This window comes from Pyxicephalus adspersus, chromosome 2, assembly GCF_032062135.1.
Source record: "Pyxicephalus adspersus chromosome 2, UCB_Pads_2.0, whole genome shotgun sequence".
In the NCBI taxonomy this organism is placed as follows: Eukaryota; Metazoa; Chordata; class Amphibia; order Anura; family Pyxicephalidae; genus Pyxicephalus; species Pyxicephalus adspersus.
This window is the reverse complement of record NC_092859.1, coordinates 134,470,347-134,493,372: the sequence shown is the minus strand read 5'-3', so window position 1 is coordinate 134,493,372 and position 23,026 is coordinate 134,470,347. Positions and strand designations below refer to the sequence as shown.

General features: G+C 40.8%; 1 protein-coding gene across 1 annotated transcript in view; it reads left to right on the top strand.

Annotated features, from left to right (window-relative positions):
- The first annotated feature begins 15,201 nt into the window (after window positions 1-15,201).
- The window catches only part of CRTC3 (CREB regulated transcription coactivator 3), an 87,113-nt gene continuing 79,288 nt past the window's right edge, over window positions 15,202-23,026 (top strand). The window contains exon 1 of the mRNA XM_072402477.1: window positions 15,202-15,633. Coding sequence (XP_072258578.1) covers window positions 15,502-15,633 — 132 coding nt within the window. The 5' untranslated portion in view covers window positions 15,202-15,501. The remainder of the gene's footprint in view (window positions 15,634-23,026) is intronic.

The window sequence follows — 23,026 nt, the reverse complement described above, 5'->3', positions numbered from 1 at the left end:
ATGTAACAGTAACAGTTACCAGTAACTGGAGAAAAGTTTTTTTTGGCCAAAAGAGACTCTTATTTTCTTCTGCCAAAAACCTCTACCTCCTAGTTGCTTTTGGTTCAAGTTATTTTACTTTCACTAGAGGTCCACAGTTCCCTGCCCTTCATGCTGCATTTAAGCTTTTATCCCCATGACCTAGTTCATGTTCCTGACCTGTGCTTACTTGGCCCTTGCCTGTATGGCCTTACCTTATGTCTTGGCCCTTGGTTACCCACTATATTCCTATTGTTGTCTGACATAGCCTTATCTACCTGACTTTACCTCTTGTTTTACCCCCTAAAACTTTTCTGGATCTGCCTAACTTTCCCTGCCCTGTCACTGACTTCACGGTGCAGTCGTTCTTTGCTAGCTCCAAGCATGGATACGAGTGAGCGCAGCCATCAGTGTAACATCATCACCACCAGAGGTTCTGGAGACGAATAAGCGGATAATTAAAAATTATAAATAGTGGCGCTACAAAACTTAAAAAAAAAAAAAGTTTGATACCAGTTCTTGTTTCATATGTTCAAAAAGATTTCCACACCGTTCAAGATGTATTTCATATGTTATCTACACCACACAATATATTTACAGGACGCATATTTGTAAACTCCCGCAAGGTAAGAATAAACTCACCAGACCAGATGGACCGCTGATTATAAAATGGTCAAAAGTGCTTCAGCTCCTTACAAAGAGGGAGATATCTTACCATTCAATTCTATTCATATTGGAACTCATAATTATAATAGTCTGCCTGGTGAATCACTGACCAAGTATGAGGATAGAGCTCAGGTGTTCAGCTGTCACACAGCTATCTGCATGCTTGTTCAGGTATGTGACTGACATTACTGAATCAGCTTCACAGCCTAAAATCAGCATTCATTACAACTATTATTTTTAAACTTATTATATAACACCAACATTTTACGCAGCACTGTACATTAAATAGGGGTAGCAAATGACAGACGGATACAGACAGTGACACAGGAGGAGACGAGGACCCTGCCCAGAAGAGCTTACAATCTAAGAGATGAAGAAGTATCACACAATAGGAGCATTAAACCCTTTATCGTCTTTCAGTGATAGGGTCATATTAAAGCTTTCTGGCAATTTTCTTTTTGCTAGCCAGTAAATGTATTACTATTAGGAGCATGGGTTAGAATTAAAAGTGAAAAAGGTCTGCAGAGACATACGACTCATCGCACAGAAGCTAATAAATGAATGGGGAACTGATTTTTTTATATGTTTTGTTTAAATACATACGCAAATGTATATACCAGTGCATGATATATTATTAAAATGATTAGATCAATGTAAAATGCCACTATAATGTGGAGTACCACATCCCAAAATACCCAATACAGTATATTCATATTTCTGATGTTTGATAACACAGGGCTTCATTGGTACTCAAATTCCAAAACCATAAAAGCTATACACATCATTAAAACACATAAACATGCTTACATGGGCAAATTGTTACATGTATTAAACAAATGCATTAGCAAATTATCTCCCAAATAGTTTGGGATAAACATGGTAATCCATACACATGTTAACACTTTGAGCTCTTTCTCTTCTCAATTCATTTTATAAAAATCTTCCTCAGGAGAGAGAGAGGGATATAATAAAAACCGTATAAATCAGAGAAAACTATGGTCTTTTGAAGATGGACAAAAACACAAAACAAAATCCACAAAGGCCTTTGAATGATTAGAGGTAAGAATCTAAAGATCTACCCGATAATATCCAACAAGTGGGCAGCAGCAAAGGCAGCAGGGTGTTCCAGACCCCCACCAAAAGTCAAAGAAAAATGTATATAGGGGATGTAAAGCTCAGCATATCAAACAGGTCTGTGACCAAACTCCAGAAATAATAAAATTAACAAAAAAACATGTAAATGTAAATCAATAACAGGATGGCTCAAAAAGCAGGCACTGCAGCCAAGCAAACAATACTGTTGGATTTGTGTGGAGTATCTCTTCTTCCTTCAGGATACAATAATGATATGGAGGCCAAGAGAAGCAACCACTGAGAGCTGTGGGGGACACAAGAGATCAACACAATATTATTATAAATAATAATAAACAGGATTTATATAGCACCAACATATTATGCAGCGCTGTACATTAAATAGGGGTTGCAAATGATAGACAGACACAGACAGTGACACAGGAGGAGGAGTGGACCCTGCCCGAAGAGCTTACAATCTAGGAGGTGGGGGAATTATCACACAGCACTTCCTTGTTTGTCTTCTACAGGCTTCCAATTTGCTCTTTGCTAGCCAGGAAATGTGTTAATATCAAGATCAGAGGATAGATTATTTAGAATATATAGATTTAGAATAGAATAAATACATCTTAAATGAAAAATGAAGATCAAATGACACAAAAGCCATTCAAGCCAAAAAAAATGGAAAACTGGAGTTTTCACAAATATTCAAACTCATGCAATGTATGAATTATACCAAGGTCAGCGCTTTGCGCAATTGTCTGTTACTCATGTGGAGGCAAGTACTACATCCACTACTAATCTCTTCCAGGACATTTATTGGGATACAATATTTTGTGCATATTAATTTGGCATAGTTTGCTTTTCACATTGAGAGGAAAAATACCTTTCCTCTTGATCTATATGAAATTATATTTTTTTCAAAAGGCTTATGCCAAACCCTGACAACACGAGCAGTAGACATTCATCCTGATTTAATAAAAGCTCCCTGAAACTGGAGAAGATAGACTATCATGGGCAAATCTGGGTGACCCAGCAAATCTAGAAAAATCTGGTCCAGGATTTAAAACATTTGCCAACTAATAGCAAATGATCCATTCCAAGTTTAGGTTCTCCCATGAAAGTCAATCTTCTCCAGTCCAGAGCTTTAATAAATCAGGATGCCGAGCACCTTATTTATGACTTAAGCTGCGTACACACAGCAAATTTTTCTCGCCCGATAATCGGTATCGGCCAATTATCGGGCGAAAATCTGCCGTGTGTACAGTCGGTCGTCGTCCATCGTCCGACGACCGTCCTGGCGGATCCATGGACGATGGACGACGACCGATCCTAATGAAAGGGAAGGGGAGAGCGCGCAGCAGGGTGCCGCTCCGTCGCTCTCCCCCTCCCCTCTCCATTGAGCATGAACGGTGCTGTATGTACAGCATCGTTCATGCATCGTGCACTCCCTTGTCGTTGGAAAGGATCGTGAAAGATCCTTTCCAACGACAAAAATTGCAGGTGTGTACGCAGCTTAACTTCACTGGGAAACTAGTGGGCTAGCAATTAAATGTCAGACATCCCCTGCACTATCATTTGTATTGTTGCATTAGGGTTTTCATCTCTCTCCTTCACCCACTCTCTTTCTCTCTCTCTCTCTCTCTCTCTCTCTCTTTCTTTCTTTCTCTCCCTCTCTTTCTTTCTCTTTCTTTCTTTCTCTCTTTCTTTCTCTCTCTCTCTCTCCTTTTTTTTAAAGTGCCCCTTTAATTTAAATTATTATTGTTATTATTATTAATAAACAGGATTTATATAGCGCCAACATATTACGCAGTGATGTACATTAAATAGGGGTTGCAAATGACAGACAGTGATACAGGAGGAGAGAACCCTGCCCTCACATCTAAACATTTGAAATAGCTTCTGATACACTTAAACATCAAGGCAAGGTTAAGATTTGTATGGCTGACTCCCCAATTGTTTTAAAGCAGGCCTGAATTTTCTCACATCATGTTGCAGAGATGTGATCCTTCCATTCATTATAGTGAAGGTGCATAGTTAGGTCTACAGTGGGCCTACGTGATTGTGCTGCCTTCTTACAAAGTCCAAATGTGAATGCAGCCTTATTAATAAAAGTAGACAAAAGCTAAATACACAGGTGAACTGTCTGTCCTGCCAACATATTCATAATCCTGTTCATCCAGTTTTCTACAAGACATTATAAGAGGCCTGACCAATTCCTGTTCTTTATTTCAGGCAAAACTTTGAATAGTAAAGAATAGTATTGGAGCAGGAGCTCACTGATGGGGTTACCTCTCTTCTCTCCTCTGTACTCTCTTCTGCCCTATTAGCTTTTTAATTTGTTAGATTCACAACACTGTGCAAAGCAGTAAATTCTGATTGGCTAACAGCGCAGCTCTTTCTTATCCCAGTCTGTGTTCTGTGTTACAGGATGATGATACAATAACAGGCTGGGGTGCAATTTTTAGTGTATGTTTAGGGCCAACGTTTGTTTTTTTGGTTGACCATGCAAGGTTTATATACTTCATTGTGTCCCTGCTGATCTTCTTCCTATTACTGACTTACTTTTATTTGTTCTGAACTTCCTGTGTGGAGGCAGCCATCTTGGTAGAGGCAAGGCCTTATATTGCCATGTTAGCGCTGCCTCCAATGTTTGGTGATTTGATAACTGAGGGAAATATTCAAGAAACAGCAGGAGAGATATAGTAAGCTTAGAATCACAAAATGAATTAAGCAGAAAATTTCTTCCACTAAAGCCCCTCAGGTACAACTTTCCTTCCAGCAAGGAAAACCTTGTGCAGTAAAGTTGGGGCATCACCAAATCAGAGGAAGTGGAATTCATGCACAGCTCTTGGGATCCATACTGAGGATATGTATCTATGAGCCTTAAGAGAGACTGGTATTTGTTTAGGAGGAATTTTAGAAAATGGGTCAATGTATTTGGGGATCCTTAGGCATAATTTCCACTTATAACTGGACTGAAATATAGCAGGGCCCAGTTTCTGCTAGCCTTGACATTCAGAAACTATCTGTGTTATGCTATGTCTGCCAGTGCACCACTTACCTGTATGTACCCCCTTCACTTACCTTCTAATAATCACTTTCCCCTGGGCAGGTGAACAATTACTGTCCATAAATATCTATTATAAACCATTCCTGATTATGGGCAGTTATTATTATTATTATTAAATTGTATTTATATAGCGCCAACATATTACACAGCGCTGTATAATAAATAGGGATTGTAAATGACAGACAGATACAGACAGTGACACAGGAGGAGGAGAGGACCCTGCCCAGAAGAGCTTACACTCTAGGAGGTGAGGGAAGTAGTACACAATAGTAGCAGTTACCCTGACATAACGCTATACAGCACATAATATATTTGTAAAGAGATACCAATGGCATCTTCAAAGTCCTGTAAAGTTCTGGTGTGCAGCAAACCCAACCTATTAGTAAACCATTAAGATTTTGCTCTCTACATGGAATAAATCCTGCTGTAGCTAATCCTGTAACTTCCTTGGAAGCCAGTAAATGGTTTTTGGCTCAGCCTCAAATCTTAGAGGTAATTAAGGTAAATCTTTAATTATCCCAGCCAATCCCACAATGTCACTTGGCTTTCCTTTTTGTAGAATTTAGCCTGCGCTTATATGAGAAAATAAACGCCTTTTACAACCTGAGAATAATTCCTTTACCCATAAACATTGGTATTGTCTCTGTCTTCTCATCCCTTCTATGATGGGCCCTGGCAGTCTAGACACAAGCAGCAAAATAAAACAGTGACAGAGAACCTAAAGTAAGTATTCTTTTTGGGATGGTTATGGTTTTTATTGAGCATTCTGTACACCATCTGATGATAAAAAATATGATATATAAAGCCCTTGCATTTCCATCTGATATGACCTGCTGTACACTCAGCTGAAACCAAATATATACAATGGCCCTGATTTATGAAAGCTCTCCAAGGCTGGAGAGGATACACTTCATCAGTGAACCTGTGTGATCCAGCAAACCTGGAATGGATCTGGTGCAGGATTAAGAACATTTGTTAACAAATAGTAAATGAGCTTTAAGAAATCCATTCCAGGTTTGCTGGATCACCCAGCTTCATTTATGAATGTCCAGCCTTGGGGAGCTTTAATAAATCATCCCCAATGTATACAAGTTCTGGAATGACTCCATGCCTCCAAAAACTCCATGACTTCAAAAACCTTTACAAAGGCCTGCAAAAAACAAGTGTTTTGGGTGCCTACTATTGCCTACTGTCCAAAGATAGGCACACGGGAGCCGTTTCAGGGAAAAACACTCGTGCATTTGTAGATGTTTTTAATGCCTTGCAGAGCTGTTTTGTTCACATCAGAATTCTGGATATTTTAAAGGTGTCAAAAACATCTAAAACATGCTGCAAAAAAATGATTGCAAGCACAAAGTTTGCATAAGTGGTTGTATGCGTTCCCATTCAAGTCTTGGAGGTAATTAGGTAGTTCCCATTGTTCCCGTATTCAAACCCTGGCCCGAGGAATAGCATACACATATGACCCCCTTTCTTCAAATGCTTCTGATTGGCACCCCAAGGAACCATAACGGGTATATATTCAGTGCATCATACGCCTGGTACAGCAGAAGACAGCCATGCACTTGGTTTTCTTGCACTTCCGTGTGGTAGGCAGCATATTTCGGTAGGTAGCCCTCCCTCACTGATCATCTCTGCACTGAACAAAAAAATTGGTGTCTATAGGCCGCCTTTGAGGGGTGGAAAGTTTAACTCTCCACTGATTTCTACAGCATTGGTGTATTGAGTACCCCACTTTCTCCAGTGCAGATAAGTTGGGGTTACCGCAAGCCTTGCAGCAGTTAAGGACTTGCAGAAAGATGCACCAATGGGGAAATACTAGGAGTGCTGCAAAAAAAAGAGCTTTGATCCATCAGTTCATTTACAGGTTTTTAAAGCTGTTATTGACCTTTAAACACGGCATAATTACTGTCATAGATCATATATCGGTATCCTATGCCTGTGTGCTGTCCAGTCTTATACATAGCACAGTGGGGCAAAGCCAGATTTATGAATAAATAAGGCTCCAGGTAAATTAGCAGCAGACTCCAGCATTACTTTCATGCTATCATTGCGGTGATGTATATTTTACCATGAATTACTTTATCTTGTTACACACAAGACTTTGCAGGGCATTTACTTACAATGACACTCCAACTAATCAGTGCAACACAAAGCACTTATGTGGTGTTTTAGGTTTTAAAAAACATACTTTAGGTCGGTTCTTGTTTTATTGTGCTCAGATAGCACTGCAACACATTTATGAATTTATTTTTTTATTTACCTCCCTAGCAGTTCATTTCTTTCCGGTTTTATATGTCTAAAAGCGGTACATTGTTTTTCATGAAAATTTATTTTACAGTATAATATAATAGTATGAGTATAATAAAGTTTAAAACACAAAATCATGTAAAAATAATAAAATAAATACATTCAAAAAATATATATATTTTTTTTTATTTGTTTTTAAAAAATAAATATTATACTTATACTATTATATAATACTGTAAAATAAATATTCATGAAATACAATGTACTGCTTTTACACATATAAATCCAATGTATTGCATTCAGTACAGTTATTTTGTATAGAATGCAATACAAATGGATTTTGAATTTCCTGCCCTGCCCCACCGGCAACGTACACACGCACCGACGTTACCGGGAACTCCCCCGGTGACTCATCATGTGCAGAAGACACCGGAGGAAGAAAGAAGAAGACAGAGATCACAGGGATGGACAACGTGGGATGCCGGCGGATCAGGTAAGCGCTGTGTTTACTTACCTTTCTATAGGTTTACCTACCCCCATTGGGTCACCGCTTTTAGCAACTTTTTTTTACCCTGAGTCACACTCGGGGTTACCGCTAGGGAGGTTAAAGCTCCCCAAGATTGGAGAGGATACACTTTCATCAGTGAAGCTGGGTGATTCAGCAAACCTGCAATGAATCTGATCTAGCATTCAAAACATTTGCTAACAAATAGCAAATGACTTTGGAGAATTCTATTTCAGGTTTTCTGGATCACCCAGCTTCACTGATAAAAGTGTATCCCCTCCAGCCTTGGAGAGCATTAATAAATCTAGCCCCTAGAGTGAACTGGACCCTGAAACTAATCAATTACGAGGCTAGCAGCAGATTTAGGAAACAGGTTTTGCAGATGCCCAAACAGCCCTTTAGATAGTTGCTGGAGTGGCCTGTTATAACAATTTCTCCTCCAGTACTGAACTCCAGATTACCCAGTAGCTCAGATCATTACAAACCCCTGCAATGCTTTGCCCAGACATATAAGAGTTACTACAAATAGATGCAATGGAATATATGACTAATACCAGTACACATACTACCCATACCGACAGTATGCCACCCCAGAAAGTTCATAAATGTAACACAATGTTTTATCAATGGCCAATTACAAAGAAAATTGTCAGATATTGAATCAAACTTTTCATGTAATGTTGCTAAAAACTAGGCTGGTCCTGAGGTGCCAAAAGCAGCAACCCCAAATCTTGTGAATGTCTTCCTGTGAGCTGCTCCCTTACTCTGCCACCCTTTCTACATTTCCAAATGTGCTCCAGAAACCCATGAACCCAGGACTGATCCACTTCTCAGTGATTACTTAAAGGAAATGTGCTTTGCCCACCTTGGTGTGCCCAAGGACCGCAACCTGGCAGTAACCAGGTTTTCTCCAGAGCCTCTGATGGTGAGGATGTTGCGCCGCTGGTTACTGCCAGGTGCAGTCCTTGGGCACACCAAGGTGGGCAAAACACGGTACCAAATCACAAAGCAGAAGGATAGTCAAGGAAAGCCGGGGTCGAGCCAGGCAGCAAGCAAGAGAGGTCAGATCACACGTCAGGGGTCAACAACCAGGGATCCAGGAGACAGTAATGACACAGGGGCCACTGCGGGCACAGGGAACACAGGAGACACAGGAGAAGCAGGGATATCCACAGGCAGACAGGAACAACGGAACAGCACAGGGAAGTTGGCTGGGAACCAACAGACTGGACAACGAGGGGTTAACGCAGGACCTGGAGGACACAGGAAACACTGGATTAAGCAGCAGGTGTACAGGAACTGGATCACAGAACTAGGGAGCTGGAGCACTAGTGAAAACTTGTTACACAAACACAAAATGCAGTCTGTGAGCCAGCTAAATAGCCAGGACTGATCAACTTTCTACTTTCTGATTGGACAGAGTTAATAAAACTTGGAAACAGAGGCACGCTCAGGGTCAGAAATGCCCGCAGGCGCAGGAGAGAGATGCCTGTGCTTTAGTGAGGAACAGGTAAGTGTGACATAGGGAATCCCTCACGTCACCCTGGTGGGCGTGTGCTGTGTAGGACCTGTGCAGACCACGCCCAAACTAACCCTGAGCACCTACTGAGTGGTCGGCCCCCACACAAAATCTGGCCCTTTTGCAAAAAGTTTGGACACTCCTGCTTTAAAGTAAAGATAACAGTGACTGTTGATCCAGGGAACATCCGATTGCCTCATGGATCAGGAAGGATTTTTTTCCCCTGCTGAAGCAAATTGTACCAGGGTTTTTTTTGCCTTCCTCTGGACCAATGAACTATGTCTTATAGGGTTTTATACCTGGGATATGTTTATTTCCCCAGTAGTTGTACTTTATGAACTTATGTCTTTTTTCCACCTGACAAACATTTGTAACTATGTATCATTGCTGAAATTTACCAGCACTGCTCCATCTGTATGTTTACATGGAGCAATACCTGGACATTACCAGCCCCATGGGGTTCTTTTTACATTTGTTTCTGAATAATATCATCTTTTTAATGGTTCATTATTTTTACAGGTCAGTTTTTTCACAGTTCATGTTTTATACATTAATTTATTTTAGTATTACTATGTCAATGTGTGGTAAAGAATAAAAATGGGTGTGACTTGGGGTGTATGACCTGTGTTGAAGGACGAAGTTTAGTAATGTAGACTTCTGGGCCTTTGTCATGAATGAAAATCCAGCCCTGATTGTATTATAGAATATTGTGATGGTCCAGAATTATTTTAGTACTTGCTAAGTATGAGTATGGAGATCTTTAAAGTGTAAATAAAGCCCAAACTTTTAGTTTTGGAGTGGTGTTGACACCACTAAAGACTCGCTCTCTTGATTTGTCCCGGTGACCATTGTGACCAGGACACAAAGCAGTGGAAAATGGAAAATGTTACAGCACAGATTGTATCTCTGGAACACAGAAAAAGGAAACAAAATTTACACAGATTTCACCTATGTTTCCAATGTTTGCAAAACCTAAATTAAAACTATAAACTATACTAAACACTATGCTATGGGTCAGCCTTTCTCAACCTTTTACCATAACTTTCAGGGAACCCCTGCTATAATCACTATATCCACAGCTCACAGTACATTAGTATGGTGGTCAGTAGGAAGAATGCCTCTTACATTGCTGGCCAGTGGGAAGAATGTCACCCCTACAGATAGCCAAAAAACATCATTGGTGTGACCTAAACTGACCTGAAAGGCAGAAATGACAAATTGCTCAGAAACCCCAGCAATTTCTGGAGGAACCCTGGCGTTCCACAGAATCCTGGTTGAGGAACACTGCTATAGGATATCATCTGTCACTATAGAAATAATTTCAACAAAACTCTCCCCCTAAGTTATACGGTAATTTAGGAGATAATTAGACACTCTCAGAAGAAGAGAGGGCTACGAACTGTCAGCAGGAATTGGGGCTGTTAGAGGATTTACTTTTTTAAAGGAGTCAGCTCTTTGACCTGCAAATAAATTCATTTATGGAAAGAAAAAACTCTAAAAGTATTTATTTTATATACTTGCTTGTCCAGATTCTTGAAATGGATACTTTCAGTTGGCAACATGGACTATTTAAAGATGCTAATAATTATAATAATAATAATTTTTTCATAGAATTTCAGCATTGTTGGCTTGGATCTTTAGCAATCTTTCTAGCGGTAGAAGGATGATCTATGATCTCTTTGGGGCAGGGTCCTGTCCTCCTCCTGTGTCATCATTGATGACTGCGTAATATGTTGGCGCTATATAAATCCTGTTTAATAATAATAATAATAATATTAATTTAGTTGGTTCCTGACTCAGGGCTGAAGTTCCTTCCATTTCACAGTGACTTTGGACTCAATAGAAACTATCATTTTAACATTATAGTTTTTTTTTTACATTTTCATGATAGAACCAAAATACCCAAAAAACCTTGCATGTATAAATGTCATTTACCATTCCAGTGGTGACAGCACTCGATCACATTTCATCCACGTTCAGATTGGAAAACAAATGGAGAGCATGGTGGCTCAGTGGTTAGCACTCTGGCCTTTGCAGTGCTGGGTTAGAGGTTTGAATCTCGGCCACTATCTGCATGGAGTTTGCAGGTTCTCCTATGTTTGTGTGGGTTTCATCCCACATTCCAAAAACATGCAGTTAGGTTAACTGGCTCCCCCCTAAAAATTAGCCAGTATTAAAGACATGGCAGAAAATTCTTGGCATGCACCTATGTAAATACAGTATATTTGTTTGTAAAAATATGTAGTTATAATACCAGCCAACATGTAAAGGTCTAATTCACAAATCAGTGATTATTTACTCTGCATAGCCTGAAACCATATAGGCTGTTGATCACGGCCATAACTCTTCTTGGCTCATATGGTAATTTTAACTTTTACGGCAGTGGTTTCTACAAAGATAAAAGTGCCCATACGCAGCCTTTGTGACATACACGTCATTAGGTAAATGAAGTCATAAATGACGTAAAATCAATTACATAGCACAGATCCCTTAGTACTGGGGTTTGTTGCCCTGGAAATGTCTCTTTGTAACCCTAGGCCAGTGTCTGAATGTCTTGTGACATTGCTGTCATGTGCTGACCCTTATGAAATCTACCTTTGACCTCCCCAATACCAGACAGGAACTTATATATAAGGGTTGGAATGCCCAGCTTGTCACTTTAAAAGGTTTTAGCTATTATTTATAACATTTTATTTGACAATTTAATTGACTGTTTAGTTCGTTTTAACCCTTTTTCTAGTGTCATCTGCTTTATTAATTTTGTTACCTTTGTATATGGTAAATATTTGGATAAAAAACAGCCAAAAAAAAAGGACAAAAAATCATCTGCTATCAGTTAAAGCGGAACTCGCGGTAAAAAATCTGCACAGTTGTGAGTTTGGGTGACACGCCATCCGGAAAATGTAAAAAAAAAGAGCCAATCTCAGTGCATGATAAAGATTGTGCACACACAGAAGGAACATCCTTCAGCTTCCTGGGATATGTGATGTATGTATCACAAGAGGCTCTGGATTTCTCATTCTACAGTGAAGACCATCCCTTGGTGAATTTGCTAATGTATTTCAGATTATTATCAGATTAAAAAATGGAATGCTGGGTCAGATTTAGGTTTTGGATAGACAATATCACATTCCTCCTATCTATCACACTTTAATGTGATGCTGAAATTCTGCACCAATTTTCCACCATCATGATTTACAGTTGGTCTGATTATCGCTTCAGGGCTGATATCAGACGAGAATCTGATGTGTATACAGTGCTCCTTTACAGAGCAGAACGGCAATATGTACAGCACTCATTCATGCATCTTTCAGTTTTTTGCGATCCTTTCCAACAACAAAAACAAAGCAAAAACGTAGCCTTACATTTGTCCCAAACTTGTCCACTGTATTGTGGCTAAAAAATTTTATCTTTAACTCATTTGACCATGATTCCAATCAGATACACATACAAGACTGCTTGTATCCGTGCGTTGTGAAATGCCTTAACACAGATGCTTTGCAGTTGTGGATTTTCTTGGAGTTCAATAAACCTTTTTGTAACTCATTGCATTGCACATCAGTGTGTTATGTGTGTTTCAGTAACATTTGTCCTGATGTGCATTATAATGTAGGTCATATGATGCAATTTCTGAAGTGTGTTTGGGTGTGAACAATAAACTCTAACATTCAGTTGCTTCTGTAGTGTACACACATACACAGGAAGTCCATACAAAGAGTTTACAGGAAGTTTGCAACACAAGGAGAGAAAACATGACAAAAGTAAGGGGAAAACTGTATTTTTGTAACAGAAAGAATGCAATCCTGTTTTATTTACAGAGCTCTGAGAAACTAAGCTTTCTTAGTATTTTTTTTTTCAACTTTAAAGTGCTACCACTAAACAGATGTATATACAGGAGACTAGTGAATAAAAACAAAAACAAAAGAAAATATAGTATACAATGTTTCGGGTGAAAATAATACATATTGATAAATTTTTAATTATTTCAAAATACAGTTTTTCAATTTGTATTAAATATTAAGGCACATTATAATGAGTCACAATTACCAATTCTAACCAGCAGGTGGCTTTTTTCTTTTATGAATAAATTACCAATTGTTAAACAAAAATAGGACAATTAGAAAAATAAAATATAAAAAACAATCAGGAAATACTAGTAAAGCGGAGCTATCACCACACATATAGGTAATCCCCGAGTTAGGGACATCCGACATACAGACAACTCCTAGATATGAACGGGGCTTCCCTGCTTGCTGTGTGCAGAACAGAGGCTTGGAACGAATACAAGACTTCTCTAGAGCTGCTCCAACTCTCTGGAATGGTCTTCCTCGTCCTATTCGGCTTGCTCCTACTTTCTGCTCATTTTAAAGAGAACACAAACCCCATTTTTTCACACTTGCCTACCCGGCTTCTTCTGTCTTTTGAAACCATCACTACTTCCCACCACTACATATCTCCCCCTTAGTTATGATGATAATAAATTATGATGTTTGTATTTGGTTTATTTTGAGAAAAACTTTTTTTTATCTTTAGATATTATGGAAAGAAGGGAAACCCTCTTTCATATTATTATTAAACAGTATTTTTTTTTTTTTACGCCAACAAATTATGAGCGCTGTACATTAAATAGGGGTTGTAAATGACAGATACAGACAGTGATACAGGAGGAGAGGACCCTGCCCCGAAGAGCTTTCACATTATTGTTGTTTGCGGTGTTCTCATGGAAGAGATGTCAGCGTTGTGTGTAGAAGAAGAAGTAGGGGTAATTTCAGACGCCCTCCCGTTCATTAGGAATCACTTTGTGAACAGATTTGCATGACATTTGTGTTGTGGTGAGTCTCCTACAAGAAATATTTTGCTTCTGACCACACAGATTAGTTGAATGGAGTTGGTTAGGAAGCATTTGTACAGAAGTTTGTGTTATGCACAGACATAGGGAGGTGCAAAGAATGCCACTGCACAAGGGCCCCAGGCCCTTCTCAGACAGAAGGGGCCCTCAAGTCAGTTACAGAGGTCTTAGTTCTGGAAGGGGCCCCACTATTGGCTAGGTCCACCACAGCCTGGAAGCAAGGTGTCTGATTGGTTGGTTTTTAGGGAAGAACGGCACATCACCTCAAACACAAGGCCAATGCTCCGGCCTGCGGTGTGAGGTGCAGCCCCTGGAGCCATGGCAGCAGTGTAATGCAAGCCTTCGTTTGCCAATGGGCACACCAGTTGTATGGACCGTTATCTAAGGCTGGGTCTATAAGGTCATTTTTAAAAAAGCAAGTAAACGTTCCTACTGCATTTATATACTTTTATTAGCGTTTTAAAACTTGCCTTCAAAACACTGGAAAACGTCTATGCCGTGTTTTCATTTCAAGTGCTTATCAATGCAGAAATACACAGGAAAACGCTACTGAAATTAATGAAAGAGTTTACCCGCGTTTTTTGGCATAAATGCCACTTTTTAAATTTTGCAAGCAACGTTCTAGAAAACACTCATAAATGTGCCTCAATAAAACGTCCTGGTGTAGATTAGCCCATTTGAATGCATGGGAATTTCTTTTTAAAGGGGCTTTTAAAACCTCAGGTTAAATGCTGGGGAAAACGTCCATGTAGACTAAGCTTCAAAGAGAACAGGAAATAAATTTTGCGGCACAAAAAAAAAAACTACTGGCCTAAACCTCTGTGCTGTATTAAAAAAGAGTGTTTTGGCTGGTGAATGATTCACGCAATGAGCGTAGTAAGTGAATCTGTATTGGTCTCCCCAGTCACCTAGGTGACACAAATGTCCTCCAGCGATGGAATTCCTCTGGAAACATCACCGCAGCCACAAGTGTCCCCTCGGTTCCTGCTAGGAAAGTTCGGTGGGCGGTGCAAAGACGCTCTGTCGCAAAAGTAAGGTAGGCGGGGAGAAGGAGGAGTTTCAGTGGGTGGATGACGAGCCAGTGAGGGGTGTAGGTCTAGTTGAGGGGCGGACTATCGGGGACGAGCCAGTGAGGGGCGTAGGTCTAGTCGAGGGGGCGGAACGGTGGGCGGAGTATCGGTGACGAGCCAGTGAGAGGCGTAAGTCTAATCGAGGGGGCGGAGCGGTGGGCGGAGTATCGGTGACGGCCCGTCACTTGGCTGGACTTGTTGTCAGGAAGCGGCGCGGTGTCGGGGATCCGGCGGACGTTGTGCAGTTTGCGGGGAAGTTTGTTGACATCGGCACCGGAAGGAGAGGAAGAAGGAGGAGGGTGGTCGTACTGTGTGGCTCGGTAGAATCAGCCCCTCCCGGATGGCCTCTCATCATCCTCCCTCCGGCAGCAGGCCGGACCTCTCCTGAACGGAAGGGGGCACCATGACAGGCTGAGTCGCCGGTCCCCTCAGGGACACAACCGAGGACTTTATCTTTCCTGAACCCCGCGATAGTCCGACATGGCGGCGTCCCAGGCCTCCAGCAGCTCCAACCCGCGGAAGTTCAGCGAGAAAATCGCTCTACACAACCAGAAGCAGGCCGAGGAGACCCGGGCCTTCGACGAGCTGATGACCGACCTGACAGTGTCCCGGGTGAGCTTGTAGTGTGTGTGGGGAGCTCCTGTCATATGGCTGGGTTGACAGAAACTTCACTGGCTGCATGATTACCACATGATCCACCAATCATAGCCACTCTCAGCCAGATCTGAGTCTGTGATTGGATGGCAGGTCCATGAGGAGACCACCCATTGCCAGGGACTTCCAAGCTTTATAGCGATCTGGCCAAATGAAGACATTGCAATTGTCAGCCTCATGGACATGCTGGGAGTAGTAGTTCCCCTGCAGCCTGTCATGCTTTCTGTATGTCAAACCATTTCAGATTTGAATTCAGTAGACGCGTAATATTCTAGCTTTTGTGCTGTGCGGTGAGATCTACACCAAAATCAGCATCTCCATGGAAATATTCACTGGTTGCAGTGACAGCTGTCAGATGGAGGGTGAATCTGCTTGTGAATTGCCCGGCAGTGATGAAAAGTAACTCTCTCCTCTCCGGCATGCACTATAGATTTGCTGTACTTCAATGATGATATTGGCACCTCTCATTCAGCCAATCACAGGGTGCGTTGTATGGGAATGTGATTGGCTGGGGAGAGGAAGGGGCTAATTATTATTATTAAACAGGATTTATATAGCGCCAACATATTATGCAGTGCTGTACATTAGAGGTTGTAAATGACAGACTAATACAGACAGTGACACAGGAGGAGAGGACCCTGCCCAGAAGAGCTTACAATCTAGGGGGTGCAAAGCTTTGCTTGTCACTGTCACAGTGCTCTCTTAGATTGTAAGCTCTTCGGGGCAGGGTCCTCTCCTCCTGTGTCATTGTCTGTATCTGTTTGTCATTTTTTTAAAGAGGAACTAAACTGAAAAATGCCTAAAACAAAAAAAAAATCCACTTACCTTCAATCCCGCAGGGTAGTTGATTGGTCTGGAGGTTTCTCCCATCAGGTCCCACCCCGTCCCGGTATCCGTCTTTGAGCCAGCACGCCGCCATCTTCTTACGTCACCCGACCCAAGCGCGAGATATACGGGTGACGTTGGTAGGAAAAAAAACTTGCCGATCACACTGCCCATGCGTGAAATGGGCAAATTTTTATTATTATAGTAATAGAAAAACATGGTTTTGGAGTTGTCATTTTTAAGTCCAATTCGGTAACAATGTATTCTGTAACGAGTATTATATACTTACTTCAGATGGGGTCTTCATTCCCACCAGATCCCGCCATTCCAATCACACCCACAAGTAGCTCTTCTTGCTGCCTTCAGACCGGTCCGGATAAACTGGAGGAGCAGTGACCACCCCTTGTCCTGTATTGTACAAGATGATGAAATGTGGACGCCAGCAGAACATTGTCCAACAAATTGTAATACATGGGACACACTGACACATGAATGCAGCATTCCCAACCGGGTTCCTTCAGAGGTTGGTAGGGGTTCCTTGAGCGCTGGCTGATCGACCCCCCATATCATGTTGTCTGCATAGTTCCAGGGCATCATGAACCATAGTGGGGGTGAGGGCTCATCCTGACCACCATTGGAAGGGTTTTCTCCTTCATACTCATCCAAGGAACATTTTCCCATTGATCCCTAATAAGGTGATTTTAGTTCCCTGAGATTTAAAAATGATTTCAGTGGGGGAGGACGAATGCTGCTATATTTTGAATGAACCTTTGTGGAGTATGTTAATGTGGGGCTCGTGGTAAAGCCTACAGCCCAATGTTCCTTCCTGCATGGTGTAGGGTCAGAACCCAATGATCTGGTGTTTGTTGGCCATGGGAGGACACGTGTATTGGGGGTTCTGTGCACAAAGAGCCAAGTTGGTTCTGAGCCCAGGCACCGGTATGGGCAGCAATGCAAACTACTGCATCTCTCTTATTCCTGGCACCTTACATAGATTCCTTATAGTCTAGAAGATGTAGCTTATGTCATTTTTATTTGTACTTTTATTTTTACTTATATAATTGTATATTGTTTAACCTCTATTCCAATTATTTTTCCAATCCTATTGCCATTTCCTACTTTTTCTATGATTCAGTATAATATGATGTGTGTACATGGCACTTGGTGTACCTGCTCGGTGTCTTGTTATTATGATCTTTGGTATGTAGTCATTAGAATATAGATCTTGTATTTGATACAAACTGCATCTCATCATGAGGCTGAAAAGAAACAAATTCTTCCTGGAATGCTGAGTACAGCTGGGCAGTTCTTGGCACTGACTCCTGTTTTTGGCAGCTAGGACTACGCTGCTTTTTTTCTGAATAAAGCTGAAAGTCCATTGTTGTCTCTGTGGAAGGGCTGCTGTTGTCTTCTGGTTTATATTCTGCTAAAGAGCATTACTGACGCAGTTCAACCGTCCAAAGTTTCTCTATTCATGTGTTTATGGATGTGCTTTTCTGTCTCAGATTTCTTGTAGGGAATATATGAGGGTGGATTATCCTTGGCTCTGCTCATTAATGTGGATTGTTACTGGATAAAGTACAGGTTTGTGTTCCTGCTTGTGGCAGAGCTGTAAAGGTTTCAGGTGACTCTGTAGTGTGAAATGACATACCGCCTTCCTGTGGGATTGACACTTTCATTTCTTGTTTCTTAAATTCACATTTTATAGGTGTAATGCTTCATACTGAGGGTGTATGATATCTGCTTTATTGTAAGGTGACCAAAAACATCAGCCGGTGATCAGATGGCCACTAATGGTCAGCTTAGTTGCCTACGCATAAACAGCCAATGATCAGATGGCCGTATGAGTTCAGGCAGGTGGCCATAAATGGTTAGCTCAGTAGCCTACGCAACTTTGTGGTCCCCCATCTGAGGAGCCACATACAGACAATGATTGTGCTGAAGAAACTGCAGTCACCAGGAAAGGTTCTTCACCCATTAGTCATTTTGTTCCCTAAGAACCCAACCTTCTGTACCTTTCCTACTTGGCTGGACATTGCTAAAACCATTGGCACACTTGACAATCAAGAAGTTTTATGTAGGAAAAACAGTTGGGGAACAATACCTAATTTATTGTGGATTTCACCTCAAGAGAGAGAAAAGGGCATCTGATAATTACCAATGCTCATTACATAAATAACCAGGCTCACCTATGTTTTCCTATATGGCAGACTCTGCAAAATCATTCTTAAGGTACTGTTATCTAACCTATTGGCTATCTATACACGTGCAATAATTGGCGTTGGAAAGGATCTTTCATGATCCATTCCAATGACTAATGACTGCACGATGCATGAACGAGCGGTGTACATACAGCACTGTTCTACTCTATAGAGAGGGGAGGGGGAGAACGACGGAGCAGCACCCTGCTGCGCACTCTCCCCCCTCACTTCCATTAGGATCGTTCGTCGTCCATCGTCCGTGGATCTGCCAGGACAGTCGTTCAGACTATGGACGACGAGCAATGAACACACGCAAGATTCTTGTCCAATAATTGTCTCAGGGCTGATATCAGACGAGAATCTTGTGTGTGCACTGTGCTCGTCATCCATCGTTCGAATGACCGTCCTGGCGGATCCATGGACGAGAACCAATGCACGTGTGTAACTAGCCTTAGGTTTGTTTGTTCAGTGTTGGACATTTGGAGTCTGTTTAAGAGTTCAGAGTTGAATTAAGGACCCCTCAATGTGTGTTAAGGGAACCAGGCTGCACAGCAAAAAATGCAACACATTTTTTTCATGCAATGGACATAAATGGCACTCTACATTCAGGTGTGAATTGGACCCTAATGTTGGCAATGGTGAGGACGTCACATGATAAATAGACACACTGAAAATGGAAACCACAGAGAGTGATATGTTCAAAGCAAAGCAATGAGAAACTGCAATGCCGGTTTATTAATCTTTTGATTTTATATATATATATATATATATATATATATATATATATATTAATATTAGTTTTGCATAGAATATGAAAGGGTTACAGCCCCTTTCAGCCTTTGAGAAAACTTAAGGTAAATCCAATTTTAGACATCTTTCACCACATAAAAATAGTCCTCACTAGAAGTCTTCTCTGTTCAGATACCATTAATACCAATTTCTCTTTGTCACTAGAATAGACAGGGATGGTAAATCTCTCCACTTGGGATATAGACTGCAAACACACACACACAGGACAGGGTTAATCACCCCAAAGCCAATATCCCTGCCCCCCCACTAAGAAGTTTTGGTTTTTTAGATGTGAGACATTTCATTGGTGATCTATTGAAAGTAGTTGTTAGCTTGTCACTGGCTGGCATTCTGAATATTTTATATGCATAATTGCATGCCTACGCTGCATATTTGTTCCAGTTTAGTTGGTAACCCAAAAATGCAATAAAGCCAGTGGATCGGCCTGACAGCAAGGGAACCAATATTATTGTCACAATGCTAATAATTTGCTGTCCTGATGTGTGTCTGATTGTATTTCAAGGTGATGGTGACTCCACCGAGATCACTTTGAAAATCTTTTGGGATTGTGTTTGTCATTAGCACCAACAGTAGTATATTGTGGAGTGTTTGTGTTGTTGTGGCCAGAAGTCTCATTAATGTTACACATATTATACTGAACCCAAGTGACCGCATTATCAGTAATTAGCTGGGAGTGTTGTCTATAGCCAGGGTAGTCTGAGCCAGGATAATTGGCAGGAAATCACTACAGGACTGTTGTAGGAACATTAGGCTCGTGCACTGTGGTTATTTATATTGGTTTATATCTGTGACAAATAAGCAGAATCAAAGTGGTGTCATTATCACAACACGGTATTACAATTATGTCTGCACACTCCCAGATGTTATTAATTCTGTAGATTCACTTTAGCTTGAAGCCAAACATTTGTCCTCCCATGAAATGTTTAAATTCAGACATTGAATGTGTAATATTCAAAATGTGTTCTATGTTAAAGTAGGCTTCTATGCAAGCTCATTCCCCCTCCACTTGCATAAAGCACCCCCCCCCCCCACTACACCTTTCATTACTTTCCAGGGTCCAGGCTGCAGATTGTTTATGTTCACTGCTCAGCACAGCCCCATCCACTTCAATGGAACCCTGTCTATGTTCCACCTTGTTCCAGTGAGGTAGACAAGAATAGACAGAGCCCCATAGAAATGGATGGGGGCTGCACTGTGCAGGATGTAAACAACTGGTGCTTGGATCTTGGTAAGAAATTAACCGAGCAGGGGGAGGGTGGGTTAGTTTAGGTCAATGTGTGCAGGGAGGTTATTGAGGATTAGAATTACTACATTTAAATTATACTTTTCCTTTAAGTCTAATCAAAGCCATTTGCCAAATAATTCGGTCTTCATGCATATCTAGTCATGTGATCATTGTCAAAGTATTGGTCTGTGGGGTCACATGGTTTCTGCCAAGAGGCTTGTGGGAGACAGAAGACCAGGCATAGTCTTCCAATCGTGGAACCCTTTCCATATGCTAATCCAGCCCCCTAGAAAATACTGTGGGACTAGTCAGGCGGTCTTTATTAGGTCTCTTTTAGGTCCCTGGAGAGAGCACAGAGCCTCTTTTTTTTATTATTATTATATTACAGGATTTATATAGCGCCAACATATTGCGCAGCGCTGTACATTAAATTGGGGATGCAAATGACAGACAGATACAGACAGTGAGACATGAGGAGGAGAGGACCCTGTCCCAAAGAACTTACAATCTCGCAATGGTTGTCTGGTAATTGTTTGCCATTTATTGGAGTGCTATGGCTTGGCCCAGCTATAATTTCCCCAACACAAGAGGTCTGACATTCACTGGTGGAGAAACAATCACTGCCATTGAAATACATAGACCTGGAGGATTCTCCACCATTGAATGTTTCACTGAATGTCAGATTCACTGTTTTATAAATTGACCCCTAAGTAAAATATGTATCTTGCCATTCTTGGCCTTCTTTCCAAGACGCTGATTGCCTTGCCACAACTGGCTTTAATACTTTGTGACATTGGTCAGGAACAAGCATGAATCCAATGATCTCTGATGTGCACTTTCTGTTTCAGTGAAAGAACAAATTGAGTCCAATGAATCTGAATGACAGCCAAGCAGCCAGCATTTTCACATGACATGATTATCAGTATCAGCTGTTCCCCTTTTCTCAGCTCATGTTTCCTTTAAAGGAATAGTTTGTGTATCGGGGACATCTGTTATACCTCTTATTCATTTGGAAAGCTGTTTTATGACTTCTATCTTCTTTGGCACCTGAAGCTGAATAAATGCAATGCTGCTGATAATTATTACGTTCATATTCTAAGCAAATTATAAATATGTAATCATTAAAGTATTGTGTGGGGGCTGATACCCATGGGCAGATATTCATTATTAGTCTGATACAATGATCTGATCTGAAGGGAATTCAGCCAACAAATCATAACACATCGATTACATCCAACGACGGTCAGACTCTCAAAAGAATGTCAATCGAGCACGAAGCTGGTAGTGAATCTTCTCATACATATTAGGTCTAAAGAATATCAACCAATCCATAATGTCAGTAATTTGGAATTAATTGCTATGTATTGTTGACATTTGTGCACAATCTTTGCTTGCAAAAAAAAAAAGGATAAAAGTCTCGTGTACCGAAGACTTTTGTTTTGTCTTTGGGTTATAAGGCTTAGCCCCATACATGCATGTACATGGAATTTTCTGTGAATTTGTTAGCATGATATACTTTTCTTTATTACTGGTATTTTCCTTTTCTCTGCTCACTGCATCTCTCCAGGGAATCAGGAGGAAATAGTTAATGCTTGTTTCTATGGATTGCCACTAATTTGTGTCTGTAACAAATCCCTTGGAGAATAGGGCTATGGGTGTGGAGCAGTAATTGGATAAGTCGCCTTTTAATATTTAGCCTCTGGATATTGGAGAAAGCTCCTAAAATTTTCAGTGTTTTGTGATGGAAATTGATGCATTATCTGTAAGATTGGAAAGAGCAAGTAACTGATAGTAAAGTTTATCTGTAGTGTCCTAACAGCACTTTTACTACTTAACAAAGTGGTGATTCAGCTGTTGTATTTGGGAGCCTCTCTTGGTTAATGATTATAGAAAAGGCTTTATGTTTTGTAGAGAAATAAAAAATCATAGTTCACTTGTTATTTAAATATAACAAATATGTAGTTTAATCTGAAACCATTCATGGGATTGGAGAGATGAGATCAAGAAGTAATTAAACAATGGAGGGAGGGGCTATTAAAAAAACAAAAAAAAAAAAACTGGGATCTAATCATCTGGTGGTTTCCTAGGGATCAGGATCTCTATTTATGCTACATTGGTGTATAGAAGGTCTGTCTACTTAAATCGTAACTAAACGTTACAAATCAAAAAGAACTTTGGTCTTCTCCCGGGTGTCTGATCTTTGCGAAGTCTTCTCCCGGGTGTCCGATCTTTGCGAAGTCTTCTCCCGGGTGTCCGATCTTTGCGAAGTCTTCTCCCGGGTGTCCGATCT